This window comes from Marmota flaviventris, chromosome 7 (genome assembly GCF_047511675.1).
Source record: "Marmota flaviventris isolate mMarFla1 chromosome 7, mMarFla1.hap1, whole genome shotgun sequence".
In the NCBI taxonomy this organism is placed as follows: Eukaryota; Metazoa; Chordata; class Mammalia; order Rodentia; family Sciuridae; genus Marmota; species Marmota flaviventris.
In genome coordinates, this window is record NC_092504.1 from 3,219,248 (window position 1) to 3,239,401 (window position 20,154).

Consider the following 20,154-nt stretch of genomic DNA (forward strand, 5'->3'; position numbering starts at 1 on the left):
GGTCTCCCAAGTCCCCAGGGCTGCAGAGGTGAGAGGAAGAAGGAGCCACCCTGGCCACAGGCTCAGGCCCTCCTCCTGGATCCTGGGCTCCTCCTCTGCCGTCTGCCTTGGAACCTCCACTCTAAAGGCGAAACCATGCCAGGCACGGGGGGAGAGTGACTGCAGAGACCTGGGGAGCAGAGGCCACCTGGGCCAGAGGAGGAGGAGACCAGGCGACGATGGGAGGACGGACACACCACACTCTGATTCTCAGGACTCTGTACATGTTTCCAGGGGAAGAGTCACAGGGTCTTGATGCAGACCACACCGAGCAGCACTCGAGACCTTTGTCCAACTGGCTGCTGGACTCCAGTCCTCTCCAGGGTGATGATGGCCACCTCTGCTTGAGACAACAGGAGGCATCCGCCCAGAGGCCAGGCCAGATGTGGGAGGGAGAACGCTGGTTCCACTGGGCCTGTGAAACATCCTCCCTGCCACGGCACCTGGGATCAGCCTGCCATCATCACAGCCAGTCTGTCCATGCAGGCGATGCCACCGCAGCCCTGGCACCTTCAGGGGGCTTCCGCTCTCAGAGCTCATTGTGCCGTGCCCTCGAGATCCTGCTGGACAGGTCCTGCAGATGCTTCTTTACCTGCAAACAGGGACATGATCAGCTGGACTAGAAGGGCAGGAGTGCCACACCCAGGGCGACTGCGCACCCCAGGAGCACACTGAAGAGACGCCCGCGCCCTGCCCTCCTCATCACACACTGTCCAGTTCGTGCCCCCAGGAAGCAGACCATCCTGACAAGCGGAATAGGTCTTCCCAGCGTCCACCTTGTTCTTAAAAGCTTGAGTGGGAGACGTTGTGGTGGGCTGCGTCTGCACGGAGGGTGAGCTCACCCTGGACCCACTGCTACAAGGGCCCTCAGGACCGTCCCCCGGCCTCCAGGCCCAGGGATCTGCACTTTGCACAGAGCCCCACCTGCTGGCTGTCCCCCGCCACGGCTCAGCATCAGTCCTGGCTGAAGGTCTCCTCTTGGCGTCCCCAGCACAACTGACGGCTGTGTGCTGGCATTGAACCCAGGGCCTTGCACACACCAGGCAAGTGCTTATCGCTGAGTTACAGCCACAACCCACTTAGAGCCAGGGGCTCCCTGAGTTGCCCAGGCTGGCCCTGAACTTATGATCCTCCTGCCTCAGCCTCTGACACCAGGCCTGGCTGGTGACAGGCTTTCCTAGCCAAGGCCGCACTGCCCTCCGTGGAAGGAAGGGAAGTCAGGACTGTACCTGGCAGGCGAGCCCTCTGCCAACGCCTGCACTCAGATGGCAGCGATGGGCACCGGTGACTGGGCGCCTGGCTCCTCCCCACTTAGCCCCCTCCTCCTGGCACTTCTGCATGACTTAACTTCTCAGGCTTTGCCGATTTTTGAGGAGGAAGCACAGCCCTGTGGTTCAGACCCTGCAGGCAGTAAAAGGTCCCCTCCCAGCCTGAGCCCCACTCCCTGGGCAAAGTCTCTCCTGGTTTCGTGGGGCCTGGTGCTGGATCCTCAGTGCCCACACCACCTTGCGTCCCTGCTCACTGAGCTCGCCCAGGGTGTCCCGTGGGAATGGCTCCTGGGGGAGGAAGGTGCCTGCTCTGTGGGTCCACCACCAGTGGTCCTCCAGCACCATCCCAGTCTCGCCCCAGTGTGGCGAGATTTGGGTCGCACCAGCAAGGGCCTGCACTCTGTGGGCCAGGAGGCCAGGCTCCACGCACGCGGGTTCCTGAGGCCTCTCAGGGCAGCTGCCCTGTAGCCTGTGGGGGGCGGCCATGTGGGTGGGGGCGGCCCTGCGTGGGCTGACAGGCACAGGCCAGGCGGCACCCACCTTGTAGCCCAGCTCCTGGGTCTTGCCCTGTAGCAGCGCATGCCTCTCCCTGCTGCGGCTGACGTACTCGCTGTCGCCGAAGCTCTCCACGTGCTTCAGCTTCTGGTGTGAGACCTCCAGCTGCTTCTGGTAGTGGCTGTGCTTTTCGATTTTGGCCTCAAAGTGCTTGAGCTCCTCCTGGAAGGTTTTGACACTCACTTTTCTCCAATGTGACCCTGGGCACCTGAGGGCCTGTCTCTGGGCAAGGATGGTCCCACGGGGAGCCGGGTCATCGCAGGAAGTGGCTCAGGCTGCTGTGGCCGGCAGTCATGAAGCAGCATGCTTGAGGGCAGTGTGGGCGGGAGCGGCCACGGTGCCACAGCTAAGGGTCTCCAAAGGAGAGGGACGCCCCACCAGAGCCTGATGGCCTCGAGGACCTTGGTGTCACCCTGGGCCTCTGGTCCCCGTCTGCACTTTCTTCACTGCACTGACCCCAGGCCCATTTGCAGACCAACACCTGGTGCTTGGGCTCTTCCATGGTCGCCTCTGTGTGTGCCTTTCCCTCCCTCCCTGCAGCCCCCGACCCCTCCTGCACCATCTTCCCAGATCCTGGTCACCCTACCCATCTTCAACTGGCCAAGGCCCACTCCCCACGGGTGACCGACCCGACCCTCCCGCGGAAACTAAGGGCTCTTCCCGGGGCCACGAGGGCAGGTGTGCATGACCACTCTCCCTGCTGGCAGTCGTCCCCCTCTGGGCCTAGCCACCCCACCCCAGGTGCACACATGGAACACGTCCCGAACACTCAGACGACAGAGTCCCATGGGCCCCCACAATCCCCCAAAGCCCCCTGGTTCAGCACCAGCAGTCCTCCCAAAGGCCTGTCCCCCACCTCAGTTGACCTGCCAGCCTGCAGCGGCTCTGCCAGGACAGCCCACAGTGACGAGTTGCTTAGCTTCCCATGGCTCAAAGGAACCAGAGCCCCTTCCTTGGTGAGCAGCCTCTTACCGTCTCCTCTCTGGACACCTCGCCCCATCCACCTCCCACAGCCCCTGTCCCACTGGATACACGGGCCACCTCCCCTCTCAGTGCCCAGTGGTCCTCTCCTCACAGCATGGCCAGCCAGGCAGACCACCCAGGCACAGACATGGCTCATCCTCGGCCATGGGGCTGCACTGGCCTGAGGCACGTTCATGTGCACACAGCCCCACCTGGCCACCAACCAGGACTCAGGGCTGCAGAAGTCAGCAGGGGACGAGGGCCAGAGGGAGCTGGTGGGGACAGACACACGAGTATGCAGGCCCCGCCCTACACAGGAACTCAGGCGGGCACACAGTGGGCACAGTGGGACAGACAGCAGGGCCCCCTTACCCGGAATGACTCCAGCTCTTTTTCCGTGAAGTTGGCGGACTGGGCCAGGTCCCACAGATCGATCACCCGGGGCTCCTCAAACTCTGCAAAAGAGCAGGAGCCACCTGTCTTAGGGGCAGTGTGGCTGCGCCCACAGAGCCTGCTCAGCCCCAGGATAGGGTGTGCACACGTGTATGTGACTGCCTGGTGTCAGCGCACAGCTGAGGCTTGGACACAACCACACGTAAGCCTGGGTACGCTCAGAGCATTCCTGAGGCACACTGGGCACCTGGTCTGTCCCTCAAAGGACTGGCTGTGATGTGGCCCCTGGTGAAGGGTGCTTCTCCTGGGCTGAGAACCTGGGCCGCCCTGCCCATGACTGGAACCACCAGCTGCTCCTGGATGCCTCTGAGGGGCAGTGTGGGTTGGGGGCTGTGCATAAGTTACTTGGCATTGGTCAGGGCTGTCCATCAGAGACAGGTCCAGAGTGGGGGTTGGGTTGTTCACCTTTTTGCTCCTAAGCAGACCAGGTGGCTCCTTGACCCTGCTGGGTCCACTGGGGATACAGTGAAGCTGCCCAGCATGGGTCACCAGCCTCTGCTCACCTGGCCTGCCTGTGAGCCACATGGTGCCTGCTACTCCTCCTCCCGGCTGACCTTCCTGCCCAGGACCCGAGGGAGCCCTGGCTTGTGGGGAGAGGGCTGGAGGACAAGGTGCAAGGGCAGGAGAAACCAAGGAGCTGGCCGGACGCAGCTGCACGAGGAGACATTCTGAGGGGGGCGTGGGGCAGGGGTCAGCATCACCACCCACCATGCCCACTGTGGCCAAGCCCTCTGGCTCCTAATAACCCAGGAATGGCAAATCTGCCAGGTGGTATTATCACTTCCACAGGAGGCTGTGTCCAGGTGGGGGAGAGATAGTGACACTCCTGCCCAAGGGCACGCAGATGGTAGGAGTAGAACAAAACCAAGGGGAGCTGGGCCTGGCCCTGCAGGACACGTGCGTCCCTGTGCTGGGTGCCGCCTCTCGTCTTGAGAGGCCTTGCAGGTGGTGTCCCAGTGAAGCCAAGCCCCTGTCCCGGGGTGGCAGATGGGGTGGGCATGGGGGGAGCACGGGCTGTGCCTCGTGGAGCCTGCCACACTGGCATGGGCCTGAGGCTCGGTGAGCCAGGGCCAAGGTGAACCAGGCCCAATATGCAGCAAGAGCATGCAGGTGGGGGCAGACCCAGACTCAGGAAAGCTCAGACTGATGGTCGACCAACAGCACCGATCCTTTCCAAGACCTGGGCAGCAGAACTTGGACCAACAGCACTGACCCAATGCTCCGTAGAGCCCTAGATGAGCACACCCAAGGGCCAGCCCACTTGTCCCTCGCCCTGTGGGAGAGCTGCCTCTTTTCTTCCCACTCCAATAAACCCCACGTCTCTGCATCGGCATTCACTCTTCCTTGTCTATGGGTTCCATTCTTCGGGTTCGTGAGACAAGAACCCAGAACGAAGAGACGGGTGGAGAGCCGCCAGCCTGCTGCCACCTGGAGGACACAGCCCCCGCTGAGAGCTGCAACAAGCCAGCCGCCAGGCTTGCTGGGAGGGGCTGTGCCTTGGGGCCACTCTCCACCACCTGAGTCAGCTCCAGGGACGGGGCTGGCCGGGCAGAGGCACCCATGCTTACGGAACAGCTTGGGAAAGCGGACCCTGGGCCGGCCTCTCTCTAACAGTCAAGGAGCACATGTGACAAGGGCCCCAAGCCCCTGGGCCAGTCCCCCAAGCACTGAGAACACAACCTGCCAGATGCACCCTCCACTGCTACAGCCAGCAGCCGTGGACAGGTGCCGGTCGCGTACGGAGCTTACCGGCTGTGGGGCCGTAGCCCTGGTGGCTGACCTTCCTCAGGCGATCCAGGCCCTGGTTGATGCTGCGCAGCCTGTCCTTCAGCTCACTGTGCTTGCTGTGTAGGACGTCGTCCTTGACCTGGCTCCGATCGGAAGGACTGATGATGTTGTCATAAACCTCTGTGGAATCAGAACACAATGCCTGGTGAGGGCCTCCCGAGGGCCTGGCACTGAGACCACTGCGTTGCCGAAAACCACACCCCTGGGAGAGTTGCTGTCTCTGGGGACAGTGATGTCAGTTGATGGGCCCTTTCAAACAACACCACCTGGGTCCATGGTGACTGCAGGTGGACGTCAGTGCACCCAGAGCCCTGGAGGCCACCCAAGACGGCACAGCCCCACCAGCCCTCCAATGTGCTCTCTCTCAGGGTCCCTACTTGGGGGAGTTCTGAGGGCGAAAGGCCTGGCCAGTCAGGAGGCAGCAGCTGCCTGCTTGCTGGGAGAGGAGGCCAGGGTGGCCACAGAGCTGCTGCCAAAGCTTCTTCTGAGTGGAGCGTTAGTGCTGGGCTGTGGCTCAGGGGTGGAGCGCTTGCCTGGCACATGTGAGGCCCTGGGTTCAATCCTCAGCACCACAGATAAATAAAAATAAGGTCCATCAACAACTAATAAAATATTAAACCACAACAACAACAAACCTGTTTCCATTCACAAAACTGGGTGGAAACCTAAGACAAGGGCACCGGGTGGCCCCGGGCAGATCACTGCATGGAGCAGTGTGGCAGCGCAGGTGGGGCAGGTGGACAAGGTACCTTCAGTCCTGCTCAGCGTCTCCAGCAGGACGTTGTACTCAGCCACCTTCTCTTTGTGGTGCAGAAACTCCTTCCACAGCTTGTCCAGCTCTTCACTGGAGAATTTCCCTGAGGTCTTCGCCTAGAGGGAAGGGGACCAGCAGGAAGTCCCCTGGTGGGGCGTGCCATCCCTCTGTTCTCCATAAGCCCCCCGACTCTTTGCAGGTGTGTACATCAGGAAAATAAAACCCAAACCAGGGAGAATAGCTGTTGCTGGGCAAGGTCCCTCCTCCTTGGTGTGCCCAGACTTGGTGGGGCATGGTGACCATGCTGGCCAGGTGAGGAGAGGAGGACCCTGAGGAGGGTCCCCCACACCTACTCCCTCTCCTGGCTGTGGCTGGTGAACACAGCAAAGTCATCTCCCTGGGGGCCCAGGGCTGGTCACCTTGCCATTCCATCTGCCTTTTGCCCCCTTCCCCACAACCCAGGACAACAGGCTGGCGCAGAGTTCCAATCCCTGGACCAAATCAGCGTGATCCAGACAAGCTGTTCTGAACCAGGGTGGAAGGGGAGCCAAAGCAAGAGAGCACCCTGATATGGTCAGCCAGACCATCACACCCCAAGACCTGGCCCCACCCAGCACCCGACTCTGAGGTCTGCAGCCCCAACAGCACGCCAGGCCAAGCCCAGCAGACCCGCCTTCCTAGATGGCAGAGAGCCCACTCGCGAGGGGCACGGACACACACCAGGCTGAGGGGCATTCCCACAGCAGCAGCTCTGCAGGCCAATTAAGGCAGAGGACGCAGCCACGGGGTGGTGGTAGCTTGGTGGTAGAGCACTTGCCTAGCGTGAGAAGCTCTGGGTTCGATTCCCAGCACCACCATGAATAGATAAATGAAAAGAATGCAGTCACGCTGTGTTTTAACCTGTGCAGTTTAATAACGTTGCTAAGCACGTTCTTAACATTTCAGCCTAAGAGCTATAACCCAAAAGAATCGCTTTATAGAGAGCACAGGCATGTTCCAAAGAGGAAGCAGAGGCTGAGCTGCAGGGAGGAGAACCACCACAAAGAGCAGCACTGTCCCAAGAAAGCTGCGTTCTCCTGAGGGGCCCCACCTTGTGAGCGCCATGCAAGGGACGGGGGGCCTTGCAGGGCGACAGCTCGAGACCCACCCCCCATGCCCTATGCCTAACATCAGGGCAGGTCTGAGCGGTCATGGAAAAACGGATGGGTACCTTGTGCCACAGCTTCTCCAGCCTGGGGTCCCCCAGCCCATCGTCCTGGGCACTGTCACTGAGTGAGTTGCTGTGCACCATCTGGGCCTCCTTCCTCCCGTCCAGACCATACCTGGCCAAGATAACTAGAGAGGAGGGTTTTACTCCACACGGTTCTTTGACCAACAGTCCACCCATCTCAGAGACTCCCGGGGCGGCGCTGGCCTGCTTTCTCTTCACCCTGGCTGCTGGGTGGCCATGCAAGACGCAGTGGACCAGCACGTACACCAGCCCCCAGTGCTTACGAACACCAGGAGGACAGGCCTGGTTCCTCCCGTGGACACACCCTGCTAACGTCCTCCTGAACGCAGAGGTGGCTTGTGGGAAAACCGGGTGTGGCCTGGACGGGCCACTGGCCACAGGGTCTCAAGGACAGGTGGTACTTCCCAGTTTCTGACCAACCCCAGTGAGGACAGACAGTCCACTGAGGGGTCAGGCAATGGCCAGGGAGCCTGACAACCCTGATGATGTGCTCATCTACAGGGGAAAGGCAGAACTCCTGGCAGATTCTGGGGCAGCTGGGAGGGGAGGCCAGCCAGCATGTCTGCTGCTACCCAGCCCAAGGGACGTACTGGCCTCGTACATCAGTCTTTCTGCCCCATGAGGACATGTACCTCTGGTCACTAGCACACAGCAGGGAAGGCCAGACAGTTGACCCTACTGTGGATAGGCTTGGTGCTCTGGACATGAGCAAATAGGGCCTGGGGCCTGTCTCCTGTCCCAGGAAGCAGCTCTTCAGAGCCAGGGCTCTGACCCCTTAGCCTACATGCCAGCACTCAGCCACTGCAGCTCTGTGGGCAAGCCCCCGCCAGCCAGGCCCCCCTGGAATCCACAGCCCATCCGGTTGGCCCAGCCTATATATGGTCTTTGGAAACTCCCTTCCCCTCTTCTGGGCCCAGGAGACCATAGGTCTCCATGCGTCTGGAAGCTTGGCTGCTGGGGGCCTCCAGCATGCGCAGCAGGAGCACTCTGGCGTTACAATCCAGGATCCCTGGTCCTCTCAGTGTCAGGCAGCCTACAGACGCCTCACTCCACTGCAGACAGTGGTCAGGAGCTGCCTGGGCGTGGGTGGGTGGGTCCGACTGGGGCACACACTCAGCAAAACTTGTCAAACCCTGTGGTAAGATTTGGATTCCATCACATGCAACTTTTATCTCTAAGAACGACTTTAAAAATGACTTAAGCCAGGCCCAAACTTCTTGGCAGGCTGAGGTGGGAGGAACACCTGAGCCTGGAGTTCAGGGCAGCCTGAGCAACACAGGTAGGAGACCCTGCCTTTAAAAATAAAACAAACAAAAATGTTGACTAAGTAAAGGTTGCTCAGCCACCCCAGCCTCAGAAAGCCAGGGCCTGCCCTGTCTCCAAGGTCCGGCTGACGGCCCAGGCCACCACTGCTCCCAGCTCCAGGAAGAGCCCAGCCACCCCAGGCCTCACACTCCGACTCCCCTGGACAGCTCTGGCAGCCCAAGCCAGAGAAGAGGGCGGGGTGTGGCTCAGGGCTGAGGGCACAGGAACCACCAGACTCCTGACCCCAGGTAAATGGCCAGGGCTATGCTCAGCAACCAGGACTGAGGAGGGTTCTGGGTGCTGGGCTCTGCCTCAGGTGGAATCCCAGAATGCTGAGGCTGGAGGAGGCCTCACAGAGCACGGAGTCTGGCCTTTCCTGAGGTGGCCGTGGGCTGTATGTGGGGTGAACAATAGGTGCAGACAGGGATGTGCAGGCAGGACCCATCCCTCTCAGGACAGAGCCCATGTGGGCTTTGCCAAAAGAGCCACTGTCAGTCTAGATGAGGCAGTTCAGTGAGGTACGTCCTTAGGGTGCCCAGGGCAGAGCTGGTGGAGATGGGGTTCCCCAGTGCTCCTACCAGTTGTACCCATTTCTCATCCCAGGCTCCTGTCTGGACACTGCACGACACAGTCCCCCTGGGTGTGCTGTACGACCATGGCACAGGGAATGGAGAGCAGGTCCACCGACCACACCTGGAAGACAGTGGGCCTGTGTGGCCATGAGAGTGGCCAGCATCAGCAAGCACCCACCTCCTGGACAAGACCTCTCCAGGAGTGCTCAGGAGGGTCAGCTTCCAGAGTTCCACTAAGGCTGTTGCCAGGCACCAGAGACCAGTGTCATCCAAGCAGAAAACTCTGCCCTACATGGGTCATGGGCCTGGACTTTACTAGGCTGGAAGAAGCCACTCCCAATGAGGACACCAGCCAGCAAGGGGGGAAGATGGTCACTCACCCACCTCCCTGGAGCCCTGGGCTCCTCTATCTCTTGGGCCTGGACTCCTGTCCACCAGGGCAGGGCTGGTTCCTCTGGAAGGGAAGGGCTCTGGCAGCTCCAGGGCCCTCCATCCTATACATGCCCAGTTCCTTCTGATGGGGTGGAATTGGGGCGGGAAACTCCACAGCAGGCTCCTGCCCTGCCCAAGAGGGTGGCCTCCCCAACATGCTGCACGAAGTGCATCTGTCCCGACTCATCTCAGGTGTGTCTCCTCTAGCCTGATGGCCCTCTGCTGCTGCGTGTGGATTTTGTGTTCCTGATACACAATCTGAACTTGGCCTGTAAAATGGGAGAAACGAGGCTGGGCCATGGCGCACCTAGACACCGTACTGTGGCGAAGCTCTGAAGGCCTGAGCAGGGAGAGGGGCGGTTGGGGACAGCACTGGCCCTGGAGGCAGAAAACTCCACACAGGATACCCGTCCCTGAGTCTGTTAAGGGGGGACCAGAGTCAGCACCTCAGTGAGGCCTGAGGAGGAACAGTCTCCTGTTGGACTGAGGAGGGGACCTGCATCCCCCTCGGGCTGCCTGGGTGAACCGTGTCCCCAACCTGTTTCCAGGCCATGCAGCCCGGGGCCGTCAGCCGCCGGGGCATCTGTGTGTCTGGAACTCTGATCCTGGTCCTCCTCCAGCGTGCCAACAGCACTCAGGGGACAGACAGGCCTGAGACTATGGCCAAGGTGCCCCTGGGGGCGAGCTTGCAAGCTGAGGCTGGGCAGCCGCCCCCCCACTGTAAGAAGAAAAACAAGCACCATTAAGATTGCGAATCAGCTTTGCTTCTTTCTCCCCGTCCTCGTCCAGGCCCTCGATCTTCAGTTTCTTCCAGTTGAGCTCATCTCTCTCTTGAATCTTCAGATCGGCATGGAGCTCCGCCAGCTTCACAGGAGAGAGATGCAGCTGCCCAACAAGAACAGAGCAATGTGTGACCAAGGCAGACACAGCCCGAGGCTGACCTGGGAGAAGGGTAGCAACTAGGAGACCCCAGACAAGAGAGGACAGAGTTGGGGCCATGGGCAAGAGGTTCTAAAGACAGCCGGCCTTCCACCCAGGCCCGAGCTCTAGAAACCCCAGTCCATGGAGAGGTCGCCCCTGATGGCGGCTGCTAGAGGCTGGGGCTGCTGTGACAGGCACCCTCCCTCCCTCCCTCCCCGCTGGTACACGGCGAGTTTCACCAGGGAAACAGGGTACCAATGAGGGGCTGGGCCTGGTAAAGAAGCGCATTACCTTTTGCTCATGCTGCACAACTATGAAAAAACAACTGAAAGTGCCACAGAGAAGACTGAATTTACAGAAAATAAAATCCAAATAACATATATTTTTTGAGGGTACTACTGGGGATTGAACCCAGGGCCTCCCACAGGCTAGGTGAGTGCTCTACCACTGAGCCACGCCCCCAGTCCTCCAAACAAAATTTAAAAAACCAGAATCAAGCAGAACTACAACTGTCCCAGGACACTGGCCACGTCTGAGACAGAGCCAGGCCATGTGGAACACAGATCCCGAGCACCTGCAGTGGGTATGAACTGGACTCCCTACCAGATGCTTAGCCTGTCCTGGGCAATGGGAGGCGGACGGTCAGCAGAGACCCTACAAGTCCTCCAAAACAACTGCAACCTCTGATTCTCCTACTTCATTTCCCAGGGCCCTTAATCCCCATCTCTTACGTGTATCAGGCTGTCCTGTGAGCCCAGGACACTTCTGAAAGGGAACCCTGATATCTGGAGTGGAAATAATATTAATGATAACCCCCTCATTTACCTGCTGGCAAGCCAACCCTGCAGGTATAACCCACCTGTCCTGCCTGGCAGGTTGCAGCAGGGAAAGGGGCAGGGTCTGGGGGATCTTCCGCCCCTCCACAGCTGGTGCTTCCCTCCTCTCATCCAGGACCCACTCTCCAATGAATGACTTCTCTGCTGACCCTGAACCCCTTTCTCTGTTGTCTCCAACACCCTCTGACCTGGCCCTGCCTGTCCAATAATTTCTCCTCTGAACTCTATCGGGTGCCCCTGCTGAAGGCTGGATGCCCATCTGCAGCGTGCCCTTGAGACCCTGGAATGACTTGACTGCATCTCATCTGTGGGCTCCCAGAGAAGCAGGACACAGGCCCTGGAGGCAGGGTGGAGTGGGGACAGACAGGAGAGGAAGCCAGACTCGACTGTTCTGACACGCCCAGCCACCACACAGCACAGCGGCTCCCCCTTGCCCTGTTTCTGATCCGAAGCCCACATTTACTTATTTTCTATTTGTGACACAAAACTCTGGAGCAATAATAGACAGGTCTGTTTCCATCTAATTCCCTACACACTGCATCGTCTCCCCTGCTGGGCACAAGGCAGCAGGGCAGCGCTGCGGGGAGGAGACGCTGCGGGGAGGAGACGGCTGAGGCTGTTTTTTTATTTTTATTTTTTAATAAATATTTAGTTATAGTTGGACACAATACCTTTATTTTATTTGTTTATTTTTAGGATTGAACCCAGCCCCTCACACATGCTAGGTGAGCCCTCTACTGCTGAGCCACAACCCAGCCCGAGGCTCTGGTTTTGCTCTGCAGGGAGGGCTGGTAGTGCCCTCACGCCAGATCTGCCCTCTCTGGGGCTGTTGGGGAGGGTCCAGGTATTCACCAATGCTGCTTGGTGCCTCGCTGGAGGGCAGAGCTGAGGACCTGGGCCACAGCCTTCCTCCAAGACTCAAGCACGAGCACTCTCACCTGCAAACTGTGGTGGGCTTCGCACCCCCTGCCCACCTTCCCAGGGCTCTGAGAGAGTCAGTGGGCGAACTTGGGAGGGTACACTGTGAGATGCAAAAGCGGAACTGCACAGGGGGGCCACCATCTGCTCCAGGGTCACCTGTTCTCTTCTCAGGCCCAAACCTCAGTGTCTAAACCTACCACCCAAATCTCTCAAATGTCATGACATGCCCACTGTCCTCTGACATATAGCTGCCTACAAGCTCAGGGCTGAAGGTACAGTGCCCAGAGCCACAAAACCAGCAGCTGTCAGCTCTACTTGGGAGGGAGACAAGCAGGTCACGTGCAAACACCTGGCTCTCACTTCAGGATTCCTTTCTCTCTTTAAAGTTAGACGTTAACACATCAAGTTTGAAGTACTAGTTAAAGAGAAGTAAATGCAAAAAACAATCCATTAGGGCTGGGGGAGAACACGTGCCTACCATGCATGAGGTCCTGGGTTCAATGCCTAGCACTGCAAAAATAAACAAACACAACAAAAGCAGACTCTGTCAAATATTAAGTCCTGGAGTAAATAACTGACAACCAGGAGACAGACAGGGGGCGGCCCAGAGCATGGAAAGACAGAACTTGCCCTTTAGACACCACCTCCAATGGCCCCGAGGGTGAGCACAAACCCTAGGGAGAGCACAAACCCTAGGGAGCTGCCCAGCTGCCTGTCACTCTCCCTGGAAGCCCCAGTGCCACCCAGGAATCCTCTGTGTGCCTAGGAGCCAGTGGGGCTCTGGAACTTTCCAGACCCTTCTGCTTTTTCAATCCCCCGTCCCCAGAAACCCAGGCCCAGAATGTGTAGTTTCTGGAGTCCATTCAAACCTTGGCCCCTGGGGCCAGGGCTGTGTGTTCTGCCAAGCAGAGATGTGCAGAGCACAGCTCAGACAGGGCAGGTGGTGTGCCCAGCACCCATGCTGCCAAGATGGCCACTCAACTCCCAAAGGGCAGCAGGTGCTGCCCACGTGCTGGCTTGACCACGAGGCAACCTCACTGCTGCTGGCTAGGCAGTCACTGGCCAAGCAGCAAGCCGCTGCAGACAGCTGGCATGCAGCACCCTCTCATGCTGCTCAGTCCCTCGACAAAGGGCTTGCTGGCAGGAAGGCCATGGCCAATCCTGTGACCACCCTTTCCTCGGAGTCCCTGGAGAAGTGTGACACAGGGCCCTTCCAAGGGCACGAAGAAGGAGGAAATGGAAACATCTGGCAACAGGGATGGGCTTCTTGGGTCCTTTGCTCTGCACACCTGACCTTTAAGGACAATACCGACTTTGGTTGTGTCAGAGGTGAAAGATGTTCATCTGTGTCAGAAATAGGAACTCTGAGCTTAAAGACCCATTTCCCAGGCTGAGGGTGACAGTGCACCTTTACTGCAGGGGTGCTACTCAGACCTAGGAAGCCTGCTCCTCAGAAAGAGAAGCCCCAGGTGTCTGTGGGCACATGGCAGCTGCCACAGAAGCACCCCTCCCCCACAGCTAAGGACAGCCCTGGGCTGGGAGTCTGGCATCTTGCAACACACTGGGTGTGTCACAACACCACAGAACTCAGCTTGCTTAGGGACATTTGGGAAGTGGGGACGGGGTGATTTCAGTCAGGGTACGAAGCTAGGATGGACTGTCTCCCAGGATGGAAACACTCTCTGTATCTTCTCACCTCTGCCCCCACAGGAGTCTCAGGGTGGGTCTGACCTCCTCAAGAAGAGGGTCAGAATGAGGGTGAGGCACATGGCTTTGTCACACTTATTATCTGACCCTCAGATACTATGATATGCTATACAGTGTTGTCTGCTATGATACAACCATATATTTAGAAAGCCAAAAAATGCATAATGCTTTTGTCAAGCAAATAAGAAAGGACAAAATCTTTCTGGCCAGTGAAGGAAGGTCACGAGGCTGAGAACGCTGGTCCCCCATGCTCCATCTGATTCTGCCACAGAATACAAAGAGACCCCAACTCAAAAAGGGCCTTGCAGCACCCCTCACTCCCACCTAAAGTAGCGGGTAGGTGGTGGGTGAGAAGTGATGTGAGCTTCTGCCTCACATGAACACCCTCTTCAGGCTGACCACAGACTCACCTGCCTTGTCCACCCCAGGATCCAGTGCTCTTAGTAGTAGGAGTAGAAGCATTAAGCCCACCTTGGACCCAAGGCTACAGGGGCCTGAGCAGAACACTCCTCCTGGCTGCCCTGAGGCGACTCAGTACCTGGCCACAGCTCCTACCACCACCCTTCCATGTCTAGAAGGAAAACCAGCGAGAGTCAGTGTGTCCTCAACTACTAGGCTCTCTGGAAGTGGGAAGACACACAAGATGCCCTAACACAGAAGTCCACCCTGGAAGAACTTCCCATTCGGTTCAGTGGAAAAGGTTTGCACACATGACTGCAGAATTTCAGGGCTAGAGGGACCAGAAAGGTCATGTGGTCCAAGGCCTGCACAGGGCCAAGGGGAGCTGGCACCCAGCAGTGACCACATAAGACAGTGGAGAATAGACTGGCCTGATACCGAAGCAAATCAGGTATGGGAGAAGCACAGGAGAACCCAGAGATGGTGCAGTGCAGTATGGGGACAGGTGACCTGCCAGAGGTCTAAGAAAGGCACCCAGGCTGACAGATGCAGAGGCTGGCCTGGGGCATGTTTAGATGGGCAAGTGGAAGGCCTAGGCCAGCTCCCAAAGCAAGGGGAGCCTCTGGGTTCATGGGCACCAGAGTACATTTTCCCAACACTGTCTCCAACTCAGACTAGTGTCTTCTTGGTTCTCTAACCTCACCCTGCGGAGGAAACTCCACCCAGCCAATAGTGGCTGGCTCAGCACACCCATCACAGTGGGCAGCGGGGGCCAGTGAAAACGCATCCTGAGCTCTAGAGTTTCCTGGTCCCTGCTGCTCAGATGATCCTGCCACATCCAACCCCACTGTGTCCTTGGCCCATTCCTCCAGGAAACCACTATGCTTCTCTAGCCTACAGTGCTGTCTCCATCTCTATCTCTGTAGGCCAAACACTATACACCGAGGTCCTCTCCAGCAGAACCTCAGGACACTGGCTGGAAATGAAGCTGGGACAGGAGCATCTTGTGAAGGGCTTACAGGGCTATACACACTGGACACAACTCCCCATCCTGCAGCGTCCCCTGCAGCCAGCCTCCCAATCCTCCCTCACTACTCTTCCTCCACAGCCAGAGAGTCTGCTCTCTTCCAGAATTTATTCTTATCTTGCAAATTATTTACTCAAGAATGCTAAAACTGGACTACTTAAAGGAAGAGCTAATCTGACCTCCTTCTACTTAAAGATGAAGAGACTGAGACCCAGAGGAGTGGGTCTTAGTTTGTAAATAACTATTTTCATACACTTGAGCCCATGCCTAAAAAATGAAAGCTTTTATGTTAATGTAGAGTGTGGCTGGCCAAGGGTCATTCCAGTTAGGAAGATGGCTGACCTTGGGATGCCTTTTCCCCTCTAGGCTTTGGTACCTTTATCTCCAAAATGAAGAGATCTGATTAGATACCTGTTAACTTCCAGTTTAGCATTCCCTGGGCCTTTTGTTTCAAGAATTCTAAGCTGACCTACCCTCCACCTCTCTGTATCCCTCACCCAAATTAACCAGCACCAGCCTGCTCCTGGGACTTCTGCTGTTCTTGGAAACGTCCGTGTCCAACCTCACCTGTTTTAATTCTTTCTCCATAAAGGGAGAGGTAGGGTGGAACAAATGGCAAAGGCCTGCAAAAGGCCAAAGGCTAGCTCTGCCTCACTCGGGATAACTAGCTCGCTGGGCAGAGGAGGCTGGCGCGCGAGGACCAAGCTGGTGGGTACCCTTGGGGGCGGGCCTCCAGCTGCACTAAAGGCGGCGCAGCTCCACCCAAGGTCTCCCAGGACTTCTGCAAGTCTCGCTGCCTCAGGGTCCCCTTCCTAAGGCAGGTGAGGTGGAGGTGCCCACCTGACCTCGGGGAGGCAGAGCTTGCGGGCCGCAGGAACCCGGCCAGGGCTGACTGGCACGGCCGCCCCAGCCCACCGTCCCCGGCCCCCGCTCACCCTCCGAGCCTTCTCCCACAGCTGCTTCAGCTTCTCCATGCGGAACTCCTCCCCGGGTTCGCTCTTCGCGAGCGACTCGGGCTCATTCTTCTCCCGCGAGTACTTGCCGCCGTGGGTCGCCGCAGGCCAGGGCCCGAGCAGCAGCAGCGCCAGCAGCAGCGGCAGGGACAGCGGGAGCCCGCACGGCCCTGTGACCCTCTGCCTCCGCGGCGCCATCTTCCTCTGCGGCGCTGTCCCCACCTCGCGCCCGCCCGTCCGGACTCCCAGGCCCCGCCCACCTCCCGCGCGGCCTCTTGGGAGTGAGCTGATTGGGCGACGCGCGGGCGTTTCCTAGCAACCTACCGCGGGCGGGGGCGGAGCCTGGAGGGCTGGGGGTCCTCGGCCGCTGCCCGCCAGAGCGCTGGAGAGTCCGCGGCCCCTGCGGCGCGGCAGGTTCCGCCCGTGTGCTGGTCCCCGCCGGGCATGGGCGTAGCTCTCTCGCCCTGGGACCCCAGGGGCCGCCCCTCGCCGAGCGGAAGGGCGCGTGGCAGCCAGGCGGGGCGGGGTGGGGGGCACCTGCCGCGCACCTGCCGCAGCGCTGCCTCCCTCAGCCTAGTCCCCCTGCCAGTGTGCGTGACCTGGCCGCTGTCCCCACCTGCCACATTTCAGTAGATCCACCGACTGAACGTCGGGGCTTGGCGGTGCCCTGGGGCAGAGTGGGAGCCAGAGGGAAGGAGGGAGCCACAGATGCGGAGGCCAGGGGGCTGAGGGTCTAGTAGAGCCTGGGGGCCGAGAGAGCCCGCGGTGAGGACATCCTGACGGTCTCAGGGCCAAGGGGCGCTGAGGACAAAGCGAGGGTGGGCGTCTGTAGGGGAAAGCTGCGTCCTATACTTTTCCAGGAAGGGCTGCCCTGTCTTGAGAGCCATCGTGTCGTTTTGTCCAGCTGTTTGTTTGTCCCAGGAAGGAGGGGAGGCTCGGCCTTCCTCGCTGGGAGCCAGCAGCTAGCCCGCTGTTCCGCTGTTAATACCCGCTTTAAGGTTAGGTCAGACTGACCACGATATCAGCGTAGACCCTGTGAGAACGGATGTTCACTTTGACCCTGGTTCAGGTCTGAAGGACAGGCGCTCCTCACCAGCTGCAGCTGGGCTCTGGTGGGTGCTTCTGGGAGCCAGCCACCCCCCAACCCCCCCACCCCCGTCTTCAACACGGCGTCCAGGGCTCCGTCTTGGACACAGTGTCCAGGATCCCAACTTGGACATAGCATCCCAGGCTCCTGCTGGCCACTGAGGAACCCCAGGGGAGGTGAAAAATAGGCCAGCCCTGTCTGCTCAGAGGGCTGCACCTGATGCAGCGGGGTCTGGCAATGTCGTCTAGCTGTTCTCCCAAGTGGGAGCCATATGGGTGTGTGGACACTGGCTGGTTTTGTTTGCTTGTTTGTTTAGACTGCCTGTCTGAAGATGTAGGTACCATGCAGGTAGCTTCCCATCAGCTTTTTAAACCCCTCACTCCGTGTCTTGAGCAGTCAGCTAAGGGTTCTAAAACTCTTAAGGGAAGCTCCTCATGTGAAAGAGAAGAGAAATGGAAACAGACAACAGCAAAAAAGCAACTGGGCGAAAACAAACCATGTAGGTAGGGCCTGGGGGTGTAGCTTGGTGGTAAAGGGTTTGCCTTACAGGTCCTGAGATGGACCCCCAGCACCACAAACAACAAAACAAGACCAAACAAAGGGAAAAACACACACAGGAAAAATTGGGAAAAATGACCATCACTATTATCCTCACAGAGACCCACGGAACACACACACACACACACACAGAAAATATATGTATAAAATGCATAATGTTATGTATAATATATAAAAATAATATATGTAGGTCAGAGAACAGTGAGTTTTGGAAACCAAAAGCCAAATAGAATGATAGGAAGATTTTGAAGAAAATGCTGATTAAGTGGATTAAAATCAGGAAGAGATGATTAATAAGAAAGAATAAATAAGGAAAAAATTAGATCTCCAATTCAGGAGAAGTATTATTTGATTAACAAAGTTTCACAAAGAAAGTACAGATAAAATAGGGAGAAATAAACTATCAAAGAAATGATTTAAGACAAGTTTCCAGACCTACAGGGGGTGAACAGTTGGGAGGTTGAAGGGACCCACCAAATTGCTCACAATGAGTGAAAATAGACCTCTAACACCCAAACACATTTTTGTGAACATTGTAGGCAAAAAGATTTTTATAAGCTCTAAAGGAGAAAAATAACTACATGGAAAAGGCAGAAATGTCTTTGGGCTTCTCAACAGCAACACTTGAAGTAAGAAAGCAGCAGAGCAGTAACTTGCAAATTTGGAAGGAAAATGACTTCCAATCTAGAATTCTACACCCAACCAAGCAAACTATCAAGAAAATATGAGAGTACTTAATGAGAGTCTTTCAATAAAAGACATTTTACACACACAAGTGCTCCACCAAAGTGAGAAAACAAGAAAGAGGAAGACGTGGATACAAGTACAAGATCCCGTATGAGAGAGGGAAGAAAAGGAATCCCCCAAGGATAGTCATGGAGGGTGACCTGTGGCAGAGATTACTCAAGGAATAGACAGGTCAAATGCTGTCTTTACCATTATTTCACATTTTTAAACCTAAAGACAGAATGCTCACATGGGCCTGGCTCAAATTCTCACGTGAACGTGTTCCCCAGTTCCTGATGCTTGGAACTGCAGAGGCCACCCATTTCTCCTGACATAATGTTTTTCTTGACCATAGTCCTGAGAGCTACAGAAGAAGAGGCTCCAGACTGGCCCCTTCTTGTGCATATTCCTGTTGACCATTGGTACTTGGACCACATCAGAGCCTTCAAATGTCTTGGCTCTGACAAGTCACCTTTGTCCTTTGCTCCTGATATCCTCAGAAAGGCCCCTGAGAACCCACAGAGAAATGGAGGCCAGACTGGAATGAAAGCCTCATTCTCCTTGGCTTTCACCTGGTCTTCTGGTGGTGTAGGGTCCTGGGACCCCTTTTCTTGTACAGCCACCTTTGGGTGCCCTGCTCAGCTTTCCAGAACTAAGCACCATTGGGTAGGAGATGCAGACACAGTTGATGAGACTGTGAATAAGGCAGGTGATGATTCAAGTTGGAATAGTGGTTCCCTGGCCTAGGGGAGGAAGGAGGATAGCAGGAGGTGGATGTGCAGAGAGGCTTCTAAAGTACTGCCCATGTATAATTTCTTGACCTGGGTGGTGGGTACGCATGTGCATTCTGTCATTCTTCAAATTGGGTGTTCACATTGAAAGACTAATTTGTATACATTATATATTTTTATTTTTTTAAAATATATATTTATTTTTTAGTTTTCGGCGAACACAACATCTTTGTTTGTATGTGGTGCTGAGGATCGAACCTGGGCTGCACGCATGCCAGGCGAGCGCGCTACCGCTTGAGCCACATCCCCAGCCCCATTATATATTTTTAAAAATCTTACAAAATCGCCTTAGTTAATGCAAGAGTACAGAGGCCTGACACACAGTAGGGGTCCAGGTGAGGGCCTACTCTCTTCCTGGGCTCATCCTACAGGGCTTAACATTTTTTTCACTTTCTCAATTCAGCTCAACTGTCTCGAGGCCCCAGCCTCCACCATGCCCAGCCCCTGCTGGGTGCTGAGGATTCTGCGTAGAACCTGGCTCTGTAAGTGGTAGGGGAAAGATGTGGAAAGTGGACAAGCATGGCCCTGAGAAAGCCCCAGCGGGAGAGCCCCCATGAGGACAGAGAGTGAGGCTGTCCAGTTGTGAAGGAAGGGGCCACAGGCCAGCTGATTTCTTGCTCAAGGAGAGGAGCAGGGCTGCCGGCCTGTCTCCAAGCAGAACTCTCCGAGCAGAATGCACCTCGCTGTTCAGGACTGTCTGATCTTCAGAAGCAGGTGTCGGGGGCTGGCTTACTCCAGCTGTCGAAGGGCACTTGGTCCAGTGGGCACCTGCATCTGCAACTCTCAGGAGCCCCCAGTATTGTTGCTGAGTGGTCAGGTGGATGAGAACTGGTTCTGGATTTCATCCTACTACAGCCAAAGAACAATT

At 57.0% G+C, this 20,154-nt stretch overlaps 1 protein-coding gene across 1 annotated transcript; it reads right to left on the reverse strand.

Moving 5' to 3' along the window:
* Positions 1-246: 246 nt before the first annotated feature.
* Positions 247-16,358, reverse strand: Lrpap1 (LDL receptor related protein associated protein 1). The gene is made up of 8 exons (XM_027939902.3): positions 16,107-16,358; positions 10,101-10,245; positions 7,031-7,155; positions 5,816-5,936; positions 5,028-5,186; positions 3,198-3,280; positions 1,848-2,024; positions 247-631 (listed from the first exon to the last, which is right to left on the reverse strand). The coding sequence occupies exons 1-8, from the start codon at positions 16,320-16,322 to the stop codon at positions 569-571; spliced, it is 1,089 nt and encodes a 362-aa protein (XP_027795703.2). The 5' UTR covers positions 16,323-16,358; the 3' UTR covers positions 247-568.
* Positions 16,359-20,154: the final 3,796 nt, after the last annotated feature.

Excerpts from the sequence above, each read along its gene's own strand:
- Lrpap1 (XM_027939902.3), bottom strand. The coding sequence starts at position 16,322 with ATGGCGCCGCGGAGGCAGAGGGTCACAGGGCCGTGCGGGCTCCCGCTG. Across the intron at positions 7,156-10,100 it reads GCTGATTCGCAATCTTAATG|TTATCTTGGCCAGGTATGGT; the intron begins GTGCTTGTTTTT and ends CCTCCTCTCTAG. Across the intron at positions 632-1,847 it reads CCCAGGAGCTGGGCTACAAG|GTAAAGAAGCATCTGCAGGA; the intron begins GTGGGTGCCGCC and ends CCCTGTTTGCAG.